Below are 20938 nucleotides of genomic sequence, written 5' to 3' on the forward strand. Positions count from 1 at the left end.
TATTCGAAGTCGAACGATTTTAGTTCCTGGTCGAATATCGAGGGTTAATTAACCCTCGATATTCGACCCTTCTTACATCTGCCCCTAAGTGAACTTTTAGTATGTTATAGAATGGCCAATTCTAAGCAACTTTTCAATTGTACTTCATTATTTATTTTCTGCAGTTTTTTTTAATTATTTGCCTCCTTCCTCTGACTCTTTCCAGCTTTCAAATGGGGGTCACTGACCCCATCTAAAAAATAAATACTCCTCACCTTTACTTTTGGGTAAGATATTACCCTTCACCTTTATTTTTGGTAAGATATTACCCCTCATTTTATTTTTGGGCAAGATGTTACCCCTCACTTTTACTTTTGGGCAAGATATTACGGTACTCCTCACCTTTATTTTTGGGAAAGATATTACCCCTCATTTTATTTTTGGGCAAGATGTTACCCCTCACCTTTATTTTTGGGCAATATATTACCCCTCACTTTTACTTTTGGCAAGATATTACCCGTCACCTTTATTTTTGGGCAAGATATTGCCCCTCATTTTATTTTTGGGCAAGATGTTACCCCTCACCTTTATTTTTGGGTAAGATATTACCCCTCACCTTTATTTTTGGGCAATATATTACCCCTCATTTTATTTTTGGTCAAGATGTTACCCCTCACTTTTACTTTTGGGCAAGATATTACCCCTCATTTTATTTTTGGGCAAGAAGTTACCCCTCACCTTTATTTTTGGGCAAGATGTTACCCTTCACCTTTATTTTTGGGTAAGATATTACCCCTCACCTTTATTTTTGGGCAAGATATTATCCCTCACCTTTATTTCTGGGCAAGATATTACCCCTCATTTTATTTTTGAGCAAGATGTTACCCCTCACTTTTACTTTTGAGCAAGATATTACCCCTCACCTTTATTTCTGGGCAAGATATTACCCCTCACTTTTATTTTTGGGCAAAATGTTACCCCTCATCAAGCCCCATGCTGATACACCATTTCTTGTCTATGCAGATAAGCAAGGCCGGACGGTGGCGTCTGAAAAGGGAAAATAAAACTGCCTGGAAACTCCTATGGGGGAGATACCCCCGGGGCAATTAGATATGGATTTTCATTTGATCACAGGGCACCGTCTATATATTCCTGGCAACATGGAGGCAAAATTATTTCATGACGATCAACATGACAAGTAAGTGTCCACTGCAGTATGTTATTGTGTATATATGGTTTATTTGTATAATGCTATTACAGGATCTGTTATCCGGAATCCCGTTATCCAGAAAGCCCCAAATTACGGGAAGGCCGTCTCTCCCATAGACTCCATTTGATCCAAATAATCCAAATTTTTCAAAAATGATTTCCTTTTTCTGTGTAACACTTGATCCCAACTAAGATATAATTAATCCTTATTGGAAGCAAAACCAGCCTATTGGCTTTATTTAATGTTTATATGATTTTCTAGTAGACTTAAGGTATGGAGATCCAAATTACACAAAGATCCGTTATCCGGAAAACCCCAGGCCCCGAGCATTCTGGATAACAGGTCCCATATTGTTCTGTGCTGGGGGCAGAGAAACTAAACAACCCAGCACATATAACATATAATAATAAGGATATAGTTTACCAGCTATAGTTTTGAAGAATATTTCAAAGAATACTTTCCTTTTCTCTCTCCCTTCAGGCTGGGTGGTGCAACTGCTGAAGACGCCTCTTGTGTGTGTCTTTCTCCTGATAATGCTGAGCCCCAGGGGACTGGCACTTGAGTGTAACGCTGTTTACAGAACCCAACGGCAAATGAACAAGGAGGCGCTGAAACTTCTGGCAAATATGGTAATTATCAGTCACACACAGAGACAATTGCCTCTGCACTCTAGCAACCAATCAGAGGTTTGCTTTTATTATTCAGAAAATTCTAACATAGGATTGGTTGCTACCAGTTACAGGAATAACTAGACTCTTGGTTCAGATTATGAGCAAATTTAGGGGCTGTTCCTGCTGAATTGTGCTTAGTACAGGGGAATAACTATGCTGCCATAGTTTTATGGGATCTCTCTCTACAGACTATGAGCAAATTTAGGGGACTGTTCCTGCTGAATTGTGCTTAGTACAGGGGAATACCTATGCTTACATAGTTTTATGGGATCTCTCTGTACAGACTATGAGCAAACTTAGGGGACTGTTCCTGCTGAATTGTTCTTAGTACAGGGGAATACCTATGCTGCCATAGTTTTATGGGATCTCTCTGTACAGACTATGAACAAATTAGGGGACTGTTCCTGCTGAATTGTGCTTAGTACAGGGGAATACCTATGCTGCCATAGTTTTATGGGATCTCTCTGTACAGACTATGAACAAATTAGGGGACTGTTCCTGCTGAATTGTGCTTAGTACAGGGGAATACCTATGCTGCCATAGTTTTATGGGATCTCTCTGTACAGACTATGAGCAAACTTAGGGGACTGTTCCTGCTGAATTGGTGCTTAGTACAGGGGAATACCTATGCTGGCCATAGTTTTATGGGATCTCTCTGTACAGACTATGAGCAAACTTAGGGGACTGTTCCTGCTGAATTGTGCTTAGTACAGGGGAATAACTATGCTGCTATAGTTTTATGGGATCTCTCTGTACAGACTATGAGCAAACTTAGGGACTGTTCCTGCTGAATTGTGCTTAGTACAGGGGAATACCTATGCTGCCATAGTTTTATGGGATCTCTCTGTACAGACTATGAGCAAACTTAGGGACTGTTCCTGCTGAATTGTGCTTAGTACAGGGGAATAACTATGCTGCCATAGTTTTATGTGATCTTTCTGTATAGACTATGAGCAAACTTAGGGACTGTTCCTGCTGAATTGTGCTCAGTACAGAGGAATATCTATGCTGTCATAGTTTTATGGGATCTCTCTTATACAACCAAGTTTTTGGGTGAAAATATATTAAAATTCGAGATAACATTTTTTGTAGGATTTGAGAACATTTCAGTAAATGGCAATCTCCAAAGTTTTCCAAACATTACCAATCATCTCAATTGGTTTTATTAGAGCATTTTATTTCCACTGCGGAGTCTTGGGGAAAACGTAAATTCAATGAAACTCAATTTCTTTTCCCAGACACAAACCCTTCACCCTGACTGCCAGCAGGAACAGCAGCACTTTGTGTTCCCGGATTTTCTGCACAATATCACAAAGGTATTTCAAATTTACAGATTTACTGACCTAAAACCATCTTTTTGCCTAATGAAAGAAACTGTAATTTGAATCGACTTTCCAGTAGCCGTTCATTCCACATTGGATGTGTTTATGTTGTTCTCTGGCACTTGGTCTTGACGCTTCAAACAATTCAGCACAATTCAGTGCCCTGTACACAGTACAGAGATGGGATCCGTTATCCGTAAACCTGTTATCCAGAAAGCTCCAAATTACAGAAAGGCCGTCTCCCATAGACTTAATTTTATCCAAATAATCCTAATTTTTAAAACTGATTTTCTTTTTTCTGTGTAATAATAAAACAGTCGCTTGTACTTGATCCCAACTAAGATATAATTAATCCTTATTGGAGGCAAAACCAGCCTATTGGCTTTATTTAATGTTTATATGATTTTCTAGTAGACTTAAAGGGATGGTTCACCTTTAAGATCACTTTTATTATGTTATAGAACGGACAATTCTAAGCAACATTTCAAATGGTTTTCATTATTTATTTTTTATAGTTTTATAGTTATTTGCCTTTTTCTTATGATTCTTTGCAGCTTTCCAATGGGTGTCGCTGACCCCCTTCTAAAAAAAACAAATGCTCTGTAAGGCTACTGTTATATAAGGCTATTGTTATTGTTACTTTTTATTCCTCCTCTTTCTGTTCAGGCCTCTCCTATTCATATTCCAGTCTCTTATTCAAATCAATGCATGGTTGCTAGGGGAATTTGGACCCTAGTTACCAGATTGGTTAAGATGCAAAATGAAGAGCTGCTGAATATAAAGCTAAATAACTTGAAAACCTTCAATGATAAATAATGCAAACCAATTACAAATTGTCTCAGAACAGCAGCACTTTGTGTTCCCGGATTTTCTGCACAATATCACAAAGGTATTTCAAATTTACAGATTTACTGACCTAAAACCATCTTTTTGCCTAATGAAAGAAACTGTAATTTGAATCGACTTTCCAGTAGCCGTTCATTCCACATTGGATGTGTTTATGTTGTTCTCTGGCACTTGGTCTTGACGCTTCAAACTTGACGCGGGCTTCAATTTTCGAGTTCCACAATTTTTTTGCAAATATTTGCCGGTTTCGTCAATTTTGCAGGAAATTTGAAAATTTTTCGGCAGAGCGAAATGGGAGAAATTCGCCCATCACTAAGGAAGATCCATTTACGGAAAGATCCGTTATCCAGAAACCTGTTCTCCAGAAAGCTCAGACTTACAATGAGGATTAATTATATCTCAGGCGGGATCAAGTACAAGCTACTGTTTTATTATTACACAGAAAAAGGAAAAAAAAATTAATAACTTGGATTATTTGGATAAAATGGAGTCTATGAGAGATGGCTTTTCCATAATTTGGAGCTTTCTGAATAACGGGTTTTGCTTCCAATACGGATTAGTTATATCTTAGTTGGGATCAAGTACAAGTGACTGTTTTATTATTACACAGAAAAAGGAAATCAGTTTTTAAAATTTGTATTACCGTATTTGGATAAAATGGAGTCTATGGGAGACGGTCTTTCCGTAATTTGGGGCTTTCTGGATAACGGGATTCTGGATAACGGGGTTGCCAAAAATCAAAACAGCGAAAACTGCAGTTACTAGAATGCCTTTAAGTTGATAGTTTGTAATGTTTTTACATTTTAATTCAACGCATTCTCCTTCCAACGAGGGGGGCACATTTATAATGATCCCGTATTCCTGTGATTAAAGGTGCCGGAGGGGATATTCCGTGCCATTGTGATTCACACGTACAGGATCATCGCCAGCGATATGGGCAGGACTGTGGTCGATGCACAGACTAGAACTGCACTTTCTAAACTGCAGGTGTTGCTCCTGAGGATGGAGATGCTGTGGTCTGAATGTGTAAGTAATAAGCCCCGCCCACCCAAGGGAGCAAAGTGACAGAAGTACTGGCGAAAATTAATTGGGTGCTTATCTGTTGGAATTCCACTATCAATGATGAATCCCTATGATATTAGCCAATCAAACCTTTCAGTTATGGCCAGGGAAGCACAACGCATCTAACTTTATACTGCAAAATGTTTATTACTGTTCTTGTTATTTCCAGTTGCAGGTAAGTAGGAGTTCAGCAGCCTCCCGACTACGTGTTCCGGAGCTCCACCAGGCAGTCCTCCGCTATTTCTACAGCTTGAAGCAGTTCTTAAAGGCAAAGGTATTTACTCTATAAAGGCAGCTGGGTTATGGGCGGCACACTGATTAGTAATGGCCACATTTGGCTCATTTAGATTTGGCGAAAAATTCGCGAAACGCAAATTATTCTGGTAGCGTTAAAGTCAATGGGCGTCCTAATAATGTTGATGCGTGACGGTTTTGACAGCTGGGATATGGGTGGTACGCTGATTAGTAATGGGCGCATTTGTCCCATTTCGATTTGCCGAAAAAATTGCAAAAAGGTGAAAAATTAGAGAAATACTAATTTTTCTGCTCATGTCAATTTTGATGCTGGCGTTAATGGGCGACCAAATAATGTTGACGGGCGACGGTTTTGACGCAATCGACTTTTCCGACAAGCACCCAAAATTATCTTAAAGGTATTTACTCTAAAGTGAGTTCTATAAAGGCAGCTGGGTTATGGGTGACATGCTGATTAGTGATGGGCGAATTTGTCCTGTTTCGCTTGGCCGAAAAATTTGCGAATTTCCCGCAAAACGGAAAAAAAAAATTCGAAATGTGAATTTTTCTGCTCACGTTAATTTTGATTCCGGCATTAAAGTCAATGTGTGTCCAAATAATGTTGACGCACAACGGTTTTGACAGCTGGGTTATAGGTGGTATGCTGATTAGTAATGGGCGCATTTGTCCCATTTCTATTTGCTGAAAAAATCGGAAAAAGGCGAAAAATTAGAGAAACGCAAATTTTTCTGCTCACGTCAATTTTGATGCTGGCTGATTAGTAATGGGCGCATTTGTCCAATTTCGATTTGCTGAAAAAATCGCAAAAAGGCGAAAAATTCGAGAAACGCAAATTTTTTTGCTCACGTCAATTTTGATGCTGGCATTAAAGTCAATGGGCGTCGAAATAATGTTGACGCGCAACGGTTTTGGTGTGATCGACTTTTCCGACACGCGTCCAAAATTTTCTCAAAGGTATTTACTCTTAAGTGAGTTCTATAAAGGCAGCTGGATTATGGGTGACATGCTGATTAGCGATGGGCGAATTTGTCCCGTTTCGCTGGGCTGAAAAATTAGCGATTTCCAGCAAAACGCTCCGCTCGCATTAATTTTGATGCCGGCGTTAAAGTCAATGGGTGTCCAAATAATGTTGACGTGCGACGGTTTTGACGCGATCTATTTTTCCGCCGTTCGTTCAAAATTTTTTCCGCACCAGTTTTGCAAATTTATTTGCCGTCTGCGAAACACGGAAATGCACCTTGAAATCGCGCCTGACGAATTTATTCGCCCATCACTAATGCTGATCTCTCTTATCTACTTTTTTTGCATTTCAGGAATTCAGTGCATGCGGCTGGGATGCAGTGAGAGCAGAAGTTGGACAAATCATGGTTTTTGTGACCCGGTATACGGACTTCTTAGCTATCAGAGAAATGCAGAATATCTGAACAAATCCTTATATTACTTCCACTGGGGGTGTCACATTTAGTAACGTGTATGGTAGCTATGAGCCAGACCCATAGCAACCAACTGGCAGCTAGCTGCCATTGTTCTAGTGCAAATGTGAGATTGCATGCTATAGGTTGCCCTGTACCTCTCTGCTTCTGCCTTGTCCTAGGAATAAAGTGTATAAAATACAGGGTTCACAGATACAAGTGAGTCCTAAAGTATATGCCTTCCCTGTGGGTTTTTTTTGCTACGCAGAAGTCTTCTAACAGGGGGACTAGTGCTTAAAATTTCTCCTTATATAATAAGTGCTTAGGAAATGAGAAAAGATCAAAGACGCCCTCTAGTGGGGACATTGTGGTATAGACAGTGCTGAGAATTTCTTGCGTTTAAAGCTTTGAGCAAACGACTTGCTCAGCATCATTCTTGCCTTAGTCAGCTGGCTTTAATGTAAGCATTATTACTTTTTATATTATTCGTGAATTGTTACGTTATTATATATGCGTGTAATATTTTATTTATCTTTTTATAATAAATGATTGCATTTATTTTTAATTTTTTTTGGCTATTTTCATTCTTTCTTTCATTCATTCATTAGCAAATAAGAGATTATCTGCGTGTGTGTTTCTGGTTTTCTAGATGGAAGTCAAAATGCCTGGGATAAGGGAACGTTATGGGCAGAATACTAGGCCACTAGTAATTATCATTACTTTTTATTACTCATCTTTCTATTCAGGCCTCTCCTATTTGTATTCCAGTCTCTTATTCAAATCAATGCATGGTTGCTAGGGTAATCTGGACCCTAGCAACCAGATAGCTGTAAACTGGAGAGCTGCTGAATAAAAAGCTAAATAACTCAAAAACCATAAATAATAATAAAAAAAAATTGTCTCAGGATATTCCTCTCTACATCATAAACTCAAAAGGTGAACAAACCTAAATTAGATAATAAATATTATTTTCATCATATCTGTCCATCTGGACTATTTGATTTAAAATTTCACGATAGTTCCCCTTTAGGGCAGAGACACACGGTCAGATTCGGGGAGATTTAGACGCCCGGTGGCAAATCTCCTCTTCTTCGTGGAGACTTATCTCCCTAAACTGCCTCCCGCCGGCTAGAATGTAAATCGCCGGCAAGATGGCACTCGGAGTGCTTCGTTTACCGTTTAAGTCGCCCAAAGTTTCCTCCTGAGGCGACTTCGGGCGACTTTGGAAAAGTAAACCCCCATGGCGATTTACATTCAAGCCGGTGGGAGGCAGTTCGAGGAGATTAGTCGCCCCGAAGAAGAGGAGATTCAGTGTTGGACTGGGCTGGCGGGACAGCGGGAAAAAACTCTGGTGGGCCCCAGGCTCTTGTGGGCCCCGCCGGACCAGATCCGATTCACAGTGACGCGACCCCCGACAAAGGGGGTTGCAGTAAAATCAAAATTTTGACCGTGCGCACTGACGTGGCGATGTATGCATACACCCAACACCGCCTCGTATGCACAAATGCAGTGCACCGGATCGGCAGGGGGGGCTGGAGCAGCAGGGAGGGCCGGAGGGGGGCCCTGGGGCGGTAGCTCCAGTGACCCCCAAGCCCCCCAGTTTGACCCTGAGGAGATTTGTCGCCGGGTGACTAATCTCGCTGAATCTGAGCGTGTGATGGCACTCGGAGAGCTTCTTTTTACCGAAGTTGCACAAAGTTTCCTCGTGAGGCAGCTTCGGAAAACAAAGCGCTCCAAGTGCCATCCCACCGGCGATTTACATTCTAGCTGGCGGGAGGCAGTTTGGGGGAGATTAGTCGCCCCAAGAAGAGGAGATTTGTCGCCGGGCGACTGATCTCCCTGAATCTGAGCGTGTGATAACACTTGGCAAGGCTGGGCCGCGCCGCACAGGCGCCCAAGGAAAGCCGGCATAACCTGTGCCGACTTAGCCCGAGTGCGAATGCACAAGAAAGGGTGGTTTTTACTTCTTTTGCGCTCCTGTGCATGCAAGAATTGGCGCAAACGTGCATTCGCGCACATGCACAGGAGCGCAAGAAGATGTAAAAACGACGGTCATCGGACTGTCGGTAGGTGATAAATGAGGTACGTGCCTGGTGCCCCCCTAGCTTTGCACCCTAGGCACGTACCTACCCCTTGGCCTGTCCCTGGCACTTGGAGCGCCTGAATCTGAGCTTGTGATGGAACTCGGAGCGCTTCTTTTTACAGAAGTCATCTGAATTTTTCTCGTGAGGCAACTTCTGACGATTTAGGAAAACAAAGTGATCCTGCCAGCTATTTACATCCGAGCCGGCGGGAAGGTAGTTCGCGGAGATAAGTCTCCCCCCCTGAATCTGACCGTGTGTCTCTGCCTTAAAAATAACCAATATATGTCCCATGGGTCTATAGTACTTTCCTTTTTCATGTGCCTGTACCTGGCATATAGAAAATGCTGATTTTGTTTGTGCTCTTTTAGTGACGTTGAAAAAAAACAAACGTGCTTTGCTAAAAGGGGTGATGCAAATTGTGTCTATTTAAAAAGTCCATGGAATGAGGAAGAAGCAGCCGGCGGTGGGAACGGGATTGGAGAAGTGAGAAGAGCAGCAGTGTAGGCGGGAGAACTGGTTTTAATTTTAATGGATCAACTCCACTTATTTATGTGATATGGATCTTAGCCAGGGAGCATACTCAATCACTGGTAATTCCTTTATTATTAATTAGAAGGGCACAAGGGGGAAAAATGGCTATTATACAGTGAAAGATTTTTACACACTCTCCAATTCGTATTCCAGTGTCTTATTCAAATCAATGCAGGGTTGCTAGGGTCATTTGTTCCCTAGCAACCAGATTGCTGACATTGGAAGGCAGTCGAATAAAAAGCTAAATAGCTTAAGAAATAGAACCGGTTCCAAATTGTCTCCGCAGATCACTCTCTACAACGTAATACAAGTATAGGATCCCTTATCCGGAAACCCGATATCCAGAAAGCTCCGAATTACGGAATGGCTGTCTCCCCTAGACTCCATTTTATCCAAATAAATCCAAATTTTTAAAAATGATTTCCTTTTTGTGTGTAATAATAAAACAGTCGCTTGTACTTGATCCCAACTAAGATATAATTAATCCTTATTGGAAGCAAAACCAGCCTATTGGGTTTATTTCATGTTTAAATGAATTTCTAGTAGACTTAAGGCATGAAGACTCAAATTACAGTAAGATCCGTTATCCGGAAAAGCCCAGGTCCCGAGCATTCTGGATAACAGGTCCCGTACCTGTACAAGTTAGCTCAAAGGTGAACAACCCATTTAAAATGGTTAAAGTAGAATGTTTTCTTTTTTTTTCTCAACAGATTGCAAAAGCAAAATACCTATTTTTTTTTTAATGAAAGAGAGTAAGATGAAGATGTGCTGGCAGTGAGAGGGTTAAAGTGGGGGGTGCAGCCGCTGTACATACAGTGAAACCTGTGGTTTGTGCTCGGCCGAGGCTTTCTCGATGCTGACGGCCGGGAGAGAGAGAGAGAGAGAGGGAGAAGTGGGAAATCTGCGGAGATGTGAAAAGAGAAAAAAGGAAACCTGAACGAAAGTCCCTCCAAGTGATTTCAAAGGGAAACTAATGGAAGTGCTACAATTAGATTTTCATGATATCATTGGCTGCCTGCTCTATATAACTCCCAGAATGGAGCCCAAAGGAGCTCGGTGTTTCTGCAGGTACCATGGCAGGTAAGTGACTCTCCTGTGAATGTGTCAATCAAACTGTACGGCACAAAAGTCGGCTCGTTTTGCTTGTTCTGCTACAGTTAAGCTTTCCTTTCTGCCCCTCTCAATGTCTGATCTTTTCTGGTTATGTGGAATTTCAGCCACTGTTTTATGCCATTAACTAAATTAATTCCCAAATTAATTAATAGACTGTCCAGGCAGAAACCAATAGGATGTTTGCTCTTATTATTATTAAATATGCACGAGACTGGTACAGGCAGTGAATCCGTCATCCGGAAACCCAAATTACAGAAGGGCCTTCTTCCATAGACTCCTATCCAAAGAATTTAAAAATTATTCCCCTTTTCTGTGTAATAATAAAACAGTCGCTTGTACTTGATCCCAACTAAGATATAATTAATCCTTATTGGAGGCAAAACCAGCCTATTGGGTTTATTTCATGTTTACATGATTTTCTAGTAGACTTAAGGTATGAAGATCCAAATTAGGAAAGATCCGTTATCCAGAAAACCCCAGGTCCCGAGCATTCTGGATAACAGGTCCCATACCTGTAATAATAAAACAGTAGCTTGTACTTGATCCCAACTAAGATATAATTGATCCTTATTGGAAGCAAAACCAGCCTATTGGGTTTATTTAGGGGCATATTTATCAAGGGTCAAATTTCGAATTGAAAAAAATTCGAATTGAAAAAGACCAACCGAAATTAAGTTGAAGTTTTTTTTTTTTGGTCGAATAGTTCAGTTTTCAATCGAATTGGCCAAATTCGAATTGAAGGGATAGCGCATCAAATTTCATTCGAAGTTTTTCCCCCCCAAAAAATTAGATTTTTCAAAGTTCACCAATTGACTCCAAATAGGTTCTAGGAGGTCCCCTATAGGCTAAAACACCAATTTGGCAGGTTTTAGATGGCGAATTTTTAAAGAAACAGTACATAATAAATTTCGATGTTTGAATTTTTGAATTTTTTGCAAATTCAAAATGAATTTGGACTATTTCCTAGTCGAAGTACACAAAAAAAGCTCGAAATTCGAATTTTTTTTCATTCGAAAATTCACCTCGACCTTTGATAAGTCTGCCCCTTAATGTGACCAATAGGTAACTTTTAATATACTTTCATATTTTAAAAAGTAGTTTTTTAGTGTCAGTATCACTTTAAGGTAAGAAGATCCAAATTACAGAAAGATCAGTTATCCAGAAAACCCCAGGCCCCGAGCATTCTGGATAACAGGTCTCATACCTGAACCACCAAACCCTCAGGTCTATGTTTTGTGTCACCCACACATCACTAAAAGTGTTAGTCTATCATTGCTCCGTGTGGGTCAGAAGGAATTCTTTCCATTCCTTAGTATGTAGTGTAATAATAAAACAGTACCCTGTACTTACTAAGATATAATTAATCCTTATTGGAAGCAAAACCAGCCTATTGGGTTTATTTAATGCTTACATGATTTTCTAGTAGACTTTAGGTATGAAGATCCAAATTATGAAAAGATCCGTTATCCAGAACGCCCCAGTTCCCAAACATTCTGGATAACAGGTCACATACCTGTAAAGGAAACAACTTATTGGTTCCAATCTGTCAATAAGGAGTTCCTGGCAAGGGTGTGGCCTTCTTCAATATACGTAGTAGGGATGCAACAAATCCAGGATTCGGTTTGGGATTCGGCCAGGATTCGGCCTTTTTCAGCAGGATTCGGATTCTGCTGAATCCTTCTGCCCAGCTGAACCAAATCGGGATCCTAATTTGCGTATGCAAATTAGGGGTGGGGAGGAAAAAACGTGTGACTTTTTGACACAAAACAAGGAAGTAAAAAATATTTTCCCCTTCCACCCCTAATTTGCATATGCAAATTAGGATTCGGATTCGGTTCGGTATTCGGCCAAATCTTTCACGGGTTCGTCCGAATCCAAAATAGGGGTACCTAGTTACTCGTCCAGGCTGCCCAATTACCCAACCCTATAGGGAACCACTGATTGTGTGTGTTTTGTATAGAAACTCATACAGCCCTGTATTCAGTGTCGGACTGGGACACCAGGGGCCCACCCAAAAACCTTTGACCAGGGGCCCACCAATTAATCTTAGACCAGGGGCCCACCCAAAAACCTTTGACCAGGGGCCCACCAATTAATCTTAGACCAGGGGCCCACTCTCAGTACTATTATTCTTCCTCTCCTCACTCAACTCTATTCTCCTTGTCTCTTTTCTTTACATACTATAATCTATTATTCCATCTCATAGAAATAGGGAATGGCCATGAAATAGGCCAAATGTTTAGCAGCATGAGGGACCACTGACACCTGGGCCCACTGGGAATTTTCCAGGTATCCCGGTGGGCCAGTCCGACACTGCCTGTATTAACGGGGTGAGCACAGGTCTCTGTCTTAGAGACAATTATTTTATGTAGGGCTCAAAGTGCCCAAACCATTGAACATTGTGTCCGCCATTTCTTGACTTTGAAGCCTGCACTTCATATAGGAAATGACTGCAAGTTCTCTCCCAGCAGTATATAAGGGCAAGTTTCTTTACTTTTGGTTAAACAGCAAGGCCAGGGTATACGGAAAAGCATATAACCACGATAATGACTTCACAGAGACAAGAGAGCGTCAAGGCCATACCTCCTACCTAACCTCTCCCCTGCCGTTACTCCTCCTTTCCCTTGTACAGTTGTTTTCCCAATTCTTTGTAGCCTTCCGTGCTTTTTTTAGCAGCTCTGTAACTATTAATGCCTACAGACAAGAACCGCTTGGTTTATGCTTTTTTACCCCCTGAAAAGGACTCTTTAATGAATGGGCGGCCCAGCCTGCATCATAGTTAGGGTAAGACATTTGCTATTCTTTATAAACCTGGAGTCAAGTTTAGGTATCAGTGAGCTTGCTATCAGCTACCAATTCATGTTCCCTAGAAAACCTCTGCTTAAACATCTCTAACAGACATTTTCATCTATTGGATCTCAGGTTGTGGTGTGAACCGGCTACTGGAGATGTCTGTGTGTGTCCTTCTCCTGATCACACTCGGCTCACACGGTCAGTCTACTAAGGGTCAAGCGATATACTGGACACAGCGTCATATCAACAAGGAAGCTGGGAACCTTCTCAGCAACATGGTGATTATCCAATCTTTGCAAAGGAATCGGGAAAAAGAATTGTTTGGGGATTGGGAGGGGGTTTAACGTTTTTAGCTGTTGGGCCTGTGAGCAGGGAAGGGGGACAGAACTACCCTATTGGCAAAAGAAACAAGCTACCGATTCTGTGCACCCCCTAAACCAAGTACTAGCTTTGCTGAACATCTCCCCAAAAACACTTGTTTCTATTGCACCAAAATAGGTGCAACCAACAGACTGAACATGCTACTAATATAATTGAAGGAAAGTAGACCCAAGTGGATGACGTATGCCATTTTAATGGGTCAAAGGGAACAGTATGATATTCCTAAACTTGTATATATATATATGAATACATTTTTTTTTGTTAGGGGGCAATTCCGTACTGTGATTGTGAAGATGACTGGAGGATTTTCCGTTTATCAGATTTTCTGAAGAATATGACAGAGGTGAATATGTTGTGTGTACGCTGGTAGATCACCAAATCCTCAAAGGCATAGTTAACCTTTACTATGTTATAGAATACCTATACTGTTATGCCAGAGTGGCCTCATTCTGGGGTCAATTCCAGAAATTGAGAAGTCACTGAACAAAGATTTTTCTCAGGACATAGTGGATGTGAAGAAGAGTTTTGCTTGTGGGACTTTGGGGAGGTGTAGGAGACAAGAGTTATGATGGACAGGTATTATTGTTCTTGGAGCCAAGATAGAAAGGAATTGCAAAACTAAACCTCAAAACAAGGAGCGTCCAATGAGCCTGGCTTTGTCTTTAAGCTCAAGAGATTTACTTGAGATATATCTTGATATATAATCAGTTAGAGTCGTGATGGCTTTGGACCTCCAACAGATCTTCCTTAACTCAGATGCAAGTTTGATGGCCAACAACTCCATATTGCTGCAGGAGAAGACTTCCTGTATGATAGCCTTTGTGGGGGGGGGTGTAAAATTAAACACAGGGATGAAGTTGGCTGCAGGATATAATCATTGTCGGACTGGGATGCTAGGGGCCCTCCAGAAAACCTTAGATCATAGGCCCACCCACCCTCCAAACTATATTTGTTTTTTTCTCCTTCCTCAACCTCTTTATTCTTTTTTCATTATATACTATATCTAGAATCTATCATTCTATCTATTTAGCCTATTTTTTCTCATACAGAATGACAATGAAGGCAAAATGAGGCCAAATGTTTAGAAGCAGGAGGGCCCCCTGACACCTGGATCCACCAGGAATTTTCCTGGCCAGTCTGACACTGGATATAATTGAGTGGGAAAGAATGGCAGATCATGAGCAGACAACTCATGGTTACATAGGGTACAGGTCATTTGGGTTGAAAAAAAGGCAATGGCCCATGAACTTCAAACCCTAGAATCTGCCATCGCAATATTACCCGTGATTCCCAAATCATTTGACTAATACTACCGAAGAGACTTCGAAGATAGCTGAAAATATAGTCAGTAGCCAGGAAACGCTCAATGCAAGTGGCCAGTATCAAGATTCTTGGGGTTTATGTAAAAAAAGGCACTAAGTTTGCCTAGGGGCAGTAACCGTGGCAACCAATCAGCAGGTAGAATTTTCCTGGCCACCTGTTTAAAAGCAAACATCTTATTTGTCACTATGGGTTACTGCTCCTGGGCAAACGTAGTTCCTTTTATTACATATAGGGGTTGGACTCTTGTCTCCAAAGCTGGGTGCACATGTTCTGATTGGAATTGCCATATCAATGGGTCCCAACTCTGTGCTCTTCTTTTTACAGGTTCCTGTTGGGCTTTTACAGATCACTGTCCATCAGTTCAGACTTATCTTTACCGATAACTTAGTTAACAGTGTAAAGGACAAGAAGGTCACCGATGCGATGTCCAAGATGCAAATGCTGCTGAACTGGGATATTAAATCTGTAAGTATGGGACCCTGCGTAGCAAACATGTTCTGCTATACATAAGATTTACTGTATCTCTATGTTTCTTTTCTGTAAATGCTTTTGGTCTTAAGAATAGGCCAGTTCTGCTCTACATAATAAATCTTAAAAAGGCATAAATAGTAGAATCATTCCATGGATTTACCAAGCAACAACTTTCCATTAAAACCGCTCTCAGGCAATGGAGTAACTCCAATGGGCCGCATCGTTAGTGCCGAGAGCTCAATTTTGCTTTCTGCACTTGAAGAGCCGACATTAGGGTTGCCACCCGGCCGGTATTTTACCGGCCTAGCCGGTAAAATACCTGCCAAGGCCGGGGCCGGTATTATAAATTCACCGGTAATGTAGCTGCCGGTAAATTTGTAATATGATCAAAAGGAGCCCTCGGCCTGCCGCCAATGCCCTGCAACTTACCTTTTTTTTTTGCCTCTTCTAGTGTCCACGGGTCTCTGTCGCGTGGCCCGCCCCTTTTGACGTCCTGCCCCGCCCCTTTTGACGTCACACCCCGCCCATTTCAGGCCCTGCCCCCAGCAGCCGGTAAAAAAAACTATAAAAGGTGGCAACCCTAGCCGACATTCTGATTTTAATATTACCAGGAGCAGTTTTTTGCCTTCTGGATGGGGTTGAACTGGGCCAGTGGGACACTGGGAAAAAACCCAGCGGGCCCAGGCCCTTGTGGGCTCAGACCCGCTCAGCATTGGAGATGGTGGGTGCTACACTTTTACCTGCCCCTCAGCCCAATTGAGGCCACAACAAGTTAAAAATAAGGCACATGGGGCAGAGGGGGGCGTTGGCTTTGGCAGGAGGCCCATGAGCAGGGGGGTTGCACCTTTGGCGGGTTGCAGCTTCAGCTGGGGGCGTGTGAGGGTGTGTGTGCAGGCCCCTGAGGCGGCAACATCGGTGGGCCCCAGACCCCCAGTCTGAAGGACATTGCAGTGCAATGGCAGTTTAAAATGTTCTATTGTTGACTATAATGTTGGAATTAAAGGGTCACTATGCCATTAGTTTAATTTTAGAGGAGAAGGAAAGCTTCAATCACTAGGGGCTGCCATATGTTACAGAGCCCCCCATTAATTGTAATCAGTTACCTGATACCTCAGGCCGGTGCTCCTGTTAGCAGAAAACTTCAATGGCTTGGGGTACTCCTATGCCAACATCACAAAGTGATCCTCTTCTTCAATTTCCTATTTCTTCAAATTCCTTCGGCCGACACATGCCCAGTAGAGTACATTTGGCTTTTCTCTCTTCTGTAAGAGAAGATAAAAGTGATTCCTGCAGTCTCAGACTTAACTAAACTGCTACAGCCTTATTTATTACATCCCAGACATTGTCAGGGTATATAGACTCATGCTGAGGGTTTGTGTTGTATGTTAATGGCAGCTTGGGCAGCAGAATACGGCTTGATATGAAGTTGCACCACACACTGTAGTGACGTAAAGCAAGATTGCATTCTCCACCTTTAATGAACGCTGACAAATCCTCTGTATTCCTTTCAACAGATGAACTTCTCGTCTCTTAAAGACCCTACGTTAAAAAACAAAATCAAGAAAATTAGGAGGTACTTCCGGAAGATGTTGAAATACTTAGAGAAAAAGGTACAGTAGCAACAAGCTATATATTAAAGGGAGAATTAAAGAAATAGGCCCAAAGTGCTCCACATTATGATTAGGGGTTCGGTACCAGCCCAAGAAGACCACAGCCCTTTAGCAGGGAAAATATGTGCCTCTGAAGATGCCCCCCGTCGCATTATGGGGCCGATTCACTAACTTCGAGTGAAGGATTCGAAGGTAAAAAACTTCGAATTTCGACGTTTTTTTTTGGGCTACTTCGACCATCGAATGGGCTACTTTGACCTTCGACTACGACTTCGAATCGAAGGATTCGAAGTAAAAATCGTTCGACTATTCGACCATTCGATAGTCGAAGTACTGTCTCTTTAAAAAAACTTCGACCCCCTAGTTCGCCATCTAAAAGCTACCAAAGTCAATGTTAGCCTATGGGGAAGGTCCCCATAGGCTTGGCTAACTTTTTTTGATCAAAGGATATTCCTTCGATCGTTGGATTTAAATCCTTTGAATCATTCGATTCGAAGGATTTAATCTTTCGATCGAAGGAATAATCCTTCGATCGTTCGATCGTACTATCTGTGCTAAATCCTTCGACTTCGATATTCAAAGTCAAAGGATTTCAATTCCCAGTCGAATATCGAGGCTTTATTAACCCTCGATATTCGACCCTTAGTGAATCAGCCCCTATATGTCAGAGCTGTGAACAGCCCTCACCATTATGTCGGCCAACCAACAATGACATCATACAGTTATTGTTTCAGGGGTCCCCAATGTATTTTATCCGTGAGCAACATTCAGATGTAAGGAGAGTTGGGGAGCAATGCAAGCATGACAAAAATCCCTGGGGGATGTCAAATAAGGGCTGTGATTGGTCTTTTGGTAGCCCCTATGATGACTGGCAGCCTACAGGAGGCTCTGTTATACAACCAAAACTTGCCTCCAAGCCTGGAATTCAAAAATAAGCACCTGCTTTGAGGCCACTGAGAAATACTGGTTGGGGATCACTGGCACCATTAAATGCCCTGTCTTGTTTCTTTTCAGGGGTACAGTTGCTGTGCGTGGGCGTCTGTGAGAGATGAAATGAAAAAAGTCTTGTTGATTGTGTCCCGCCACACGGATATACTCCTGAAGGAACAAATGCAGCATGGGCATGCCTGAGATTTCTTATAGGAAAGGAGAAACGTATTCCCCACCAGAAGAAGGTGATCTGGTTATTACGAGCCTGAAGATCAAAATACTTGTGAGATCAGCTCAAACCTACCCAGACTGTTACTCTTCCTGATAATGGATTTATAGGTGACATGGACTGCAACTAGGCTGCATGGGAAACTGAAAGATTGTCACTATATCCACCTTCCCTCAGCCAACTCTATCATTGCCCAGGTGAATTGCCCTTATCCCTGCAAGACGGGTCACTGTTATCTGCACAATTCATAAATGTGTGTACACTGGTGTATATTGGTTTTTATTGTGTCTTTCCACAGTTTTGTTTAAACATTTTATGATATATTTTTTCTACAGTTTTTTTTTACAAATGTATATAAATATAAAATGTTTTTTTTTTATAAATGCTGCCTTTCCTTTTTTTTTTGTTTGTTTCTTGCATTTCTTTATGTGGGGAGTTGACCTCTTAATGTAGCGCTTCTTTTCCTTGTGAAGGGACCCATTTTCTAGGCAGTTTTTGCAGAAGTTACATAAATTGTGTAGATTTTGACATATCTTTATACACAATTTGCATAACTATCACAACGTGGTCAGGCCCCCATTATGTTCAAGATTTCACCGGCACAACTGGCACAACAGTATTTCTTCTCCCCCTGATGGAGGCCCAGCCTTTAATTAACACATACAGCGAAGGCTGAACTGGAGAAGTTCTTTCTGACAAATTAAGAAGAACATATTCCCCACTGTTAGGAAAGCTTTGGTAAATGTAGAAAATATTGAACATCTGGGAATCCTTCAAGTTTCAGGTCTGATAAATGTGCCCCTGAAGTCTTTGGCTTATATGAGTAATAGGGAGGCAAGGGGGTACTACTTTAGAGAAGAGAAAAAAAGAAAAGGAATAGAAAAAAGAAAGGAAAGACAAAAAGAAAAAAATGCAAAAAATTAAAGAAAATAAATAAAAGGAAAGAGAGATAAAAGAAGAAAAGAAGAAAGACAAAAGAAGAAAGAAAAATAAAGAAAAAAGAAAGAACGAAAGAGAAAAAAAAGAAAAGGAACGAAAGAAAGATGAAAGAGTAAAAAAGAAAGAAAAAAAGAAGGAGAGAAAGAAACAGAAAAAAAGATGAAAGATGAAAAGAAGAAAGAAAAAAAGAAGAAAAGAAAGAAATAAAGATGACAGAAGGAAAAAAAGAAGGATAGAAAGGGAAAAAAAGAAGGATGAAAGAAAAAAGAAGGAAAGAAAGAAAGATGAAAGAAGAAAAGATGAAAAAAAGAAGGAAAGAAAGAAAAAAAATCAAAGAAAAAAAGTAAAGAAAAGGTAAGAAAGAAATAGTAAGAACAAAAGAAGAAAGAAAAAAGAAGAAAAGAGAGAAGAAAGACAAAAAGGACCGAAAGTGAAAGAAAGAAAAATGAACGAAGAAAAGAAGAAAGAAAAAAAGAAGGAAAGAAAGACAGATGAAAGAAGGAAAGAAAAAAGAAGGACAGAAAGGCAAAGAAAGAAAGATGAAAGAAAAAAAGAAAGATAGATAAAAAAAGAAAAGATAGAAAAAGAAGGAAAGAAAAGGAAAGAAAAAAGATTAAAAAAAGTAAAGAAAAGGTAAGAAAGAAAGAGTAAAGAACAAAAGAAAAAAAGAAGGAAAGAAAGAAAAAAAGAAAGAAAGAAAGAAAGAAAGAAAAAAGAAAAGGAGATGGAAAGGGGAGAAGAAACAGAAACACGAAAGAGCAGACGAAGCAGCTGGAGGCGGAGAATGGAAAGGAGAAGGGAAAGGGGGAGGAGACTCAGAGAGGGAAAGTGCAGACAGAGGGCAGGGAATAAAAAGAAACGCTGTGAAAGGGAATCCTCAGTATGATAAGTGCAAGGGGAAAGCACAGAGTGAGAAGCAGGAGATTGGGGGGAAGGAGAGAAATAAGGGAATGGGGGTGACATAGAATAGGCAATAGACAGGGGTAGGATTGGGGAGAGAGGGGGACACAGTGAAGGGGTGAAAGGGACAAAAAGATGAGATGGGGGTAAGTGCAGGAGAGAAACTGGGGCAGGAAGAGAGAATCACTTGGAGGAGATTCAGGTGGGAGAGAATAACGAAGAAACCAAATGAAGAATTAATCCAGGATATCTCAGAGCAACTAACCTCCCAGTAAGTAAATGCAGGAATAATGTGTGTAATGATTTATAGATGGGACTGGCAGGGAACAAACTGGCACATTATTACAGGAGACAGGACTGCTGGGAATGTAAACTCTGCACATTATGTCTGTGTTATAAAGGCTAATAAAACAGTCACTGGGAAGGGCTGTAACTGCGGGGAAACTATGCATTTATATTTATTTTACATTTACATTCAAGATTAGGTGCTCAGTGTTAAAGAGAAAGCGGTTCCTGTCCCACAGAGCTTACAATCTAAGTATTTAAGTAAATCGTGTGTATAGTGAGGCAGCTTTAACCCCGGAACTATAAGTGACAGCCGGAGTATACTGACAGTTGCAGTTTAGTAACAGCTGGAGAGCAGAGTTTAGCCCAGTCCTTTGCACCATTAAGGACAACCTGCCCATAACACTGAGCCCTAGGGAAAGTCCCACTATTCCTCCTGTTCTGATCGGCGGGGAGAAAACTGTGAATGTGAACCGTGAGATCTGGAAAGTGAAAATGAAACCGGGAGGAAAATCCAGCAGAGCGAGAGGCGGAACCTTGTTTTCCTTATATCATCATGAAAGTCACATACGAGGTACATATAGCAGCCAAA

At 41.2% G+C, this 20938-nt stretch overlaps 2 protein-coding genes across 2 annotated transcripts; both read left to right on the top strand.

The window, feature by feature from the left end:
* Nucleotides 1-182: 182 nt before the first annotated feature.
* Nucleotides 183-7266, top strand: LOC121398254 (interferon alpha-C-like). Its single transcript, XM_041577196.1, has 6 exons — nucleotides 183-1177; nucleotides 1670-1818; nucleotides 3099-3176; nucleotides 4902-5054; nucleotides 5260-5364; nucleotides 6659-7266. Exons 1-6 carry the CDS (start codon nucleotides 1159-1161, stop codon nucleotides 6767-6769), a joined length of 615 nt encoding a protein of 204 aa, XP_041433130.1. The 5' UTR covers nucleotides 183-1158; the 3' UTR covers nucleotides 6770-7266.
* A 6167-nt stretch (nucleotides 7267-13433) lies between these two features.
* On the top strand, nucleotides 13434-18332 carry LOC121398347 (interferon tau-4-like). Its single transcript, XM_041577520.1, has 5 exons — nucleotides 13434-13556; nucleotides 13925-14002; nucleotides 15307-15447; nucleotides 16968-17063; nucleotides 18078-18332. The coding sequence occupies exons 1-5, from the start codon at nucleotides 13434-13436 to the stop codon at nucleotides 18192-18194; spliced, it is 555 nt and encodes a 184-aa protein (XP_041433454.1). The 3' UTR covers nucleotides 18195-18332.
* The last annotated feature ends 2606 nt before the right edge of the window (nucleotides 18333-20938 follow it).

This window comes from Xenopus laevis, chromosome 9_10L (assembly GCF_017654675.1).
Source record: "Xenopus laevis strain J_2021 chromosome 9_10L, Xenopus_laevis_v10.1, whole genome shotgun sequence".
NCBI classification, from domain to species: domain Eukaryota; kingdom Metazoa; phylum Chordata; class Amphibia; order Anura; family Pipidae; genus Xenopus; species Xenopus laevis.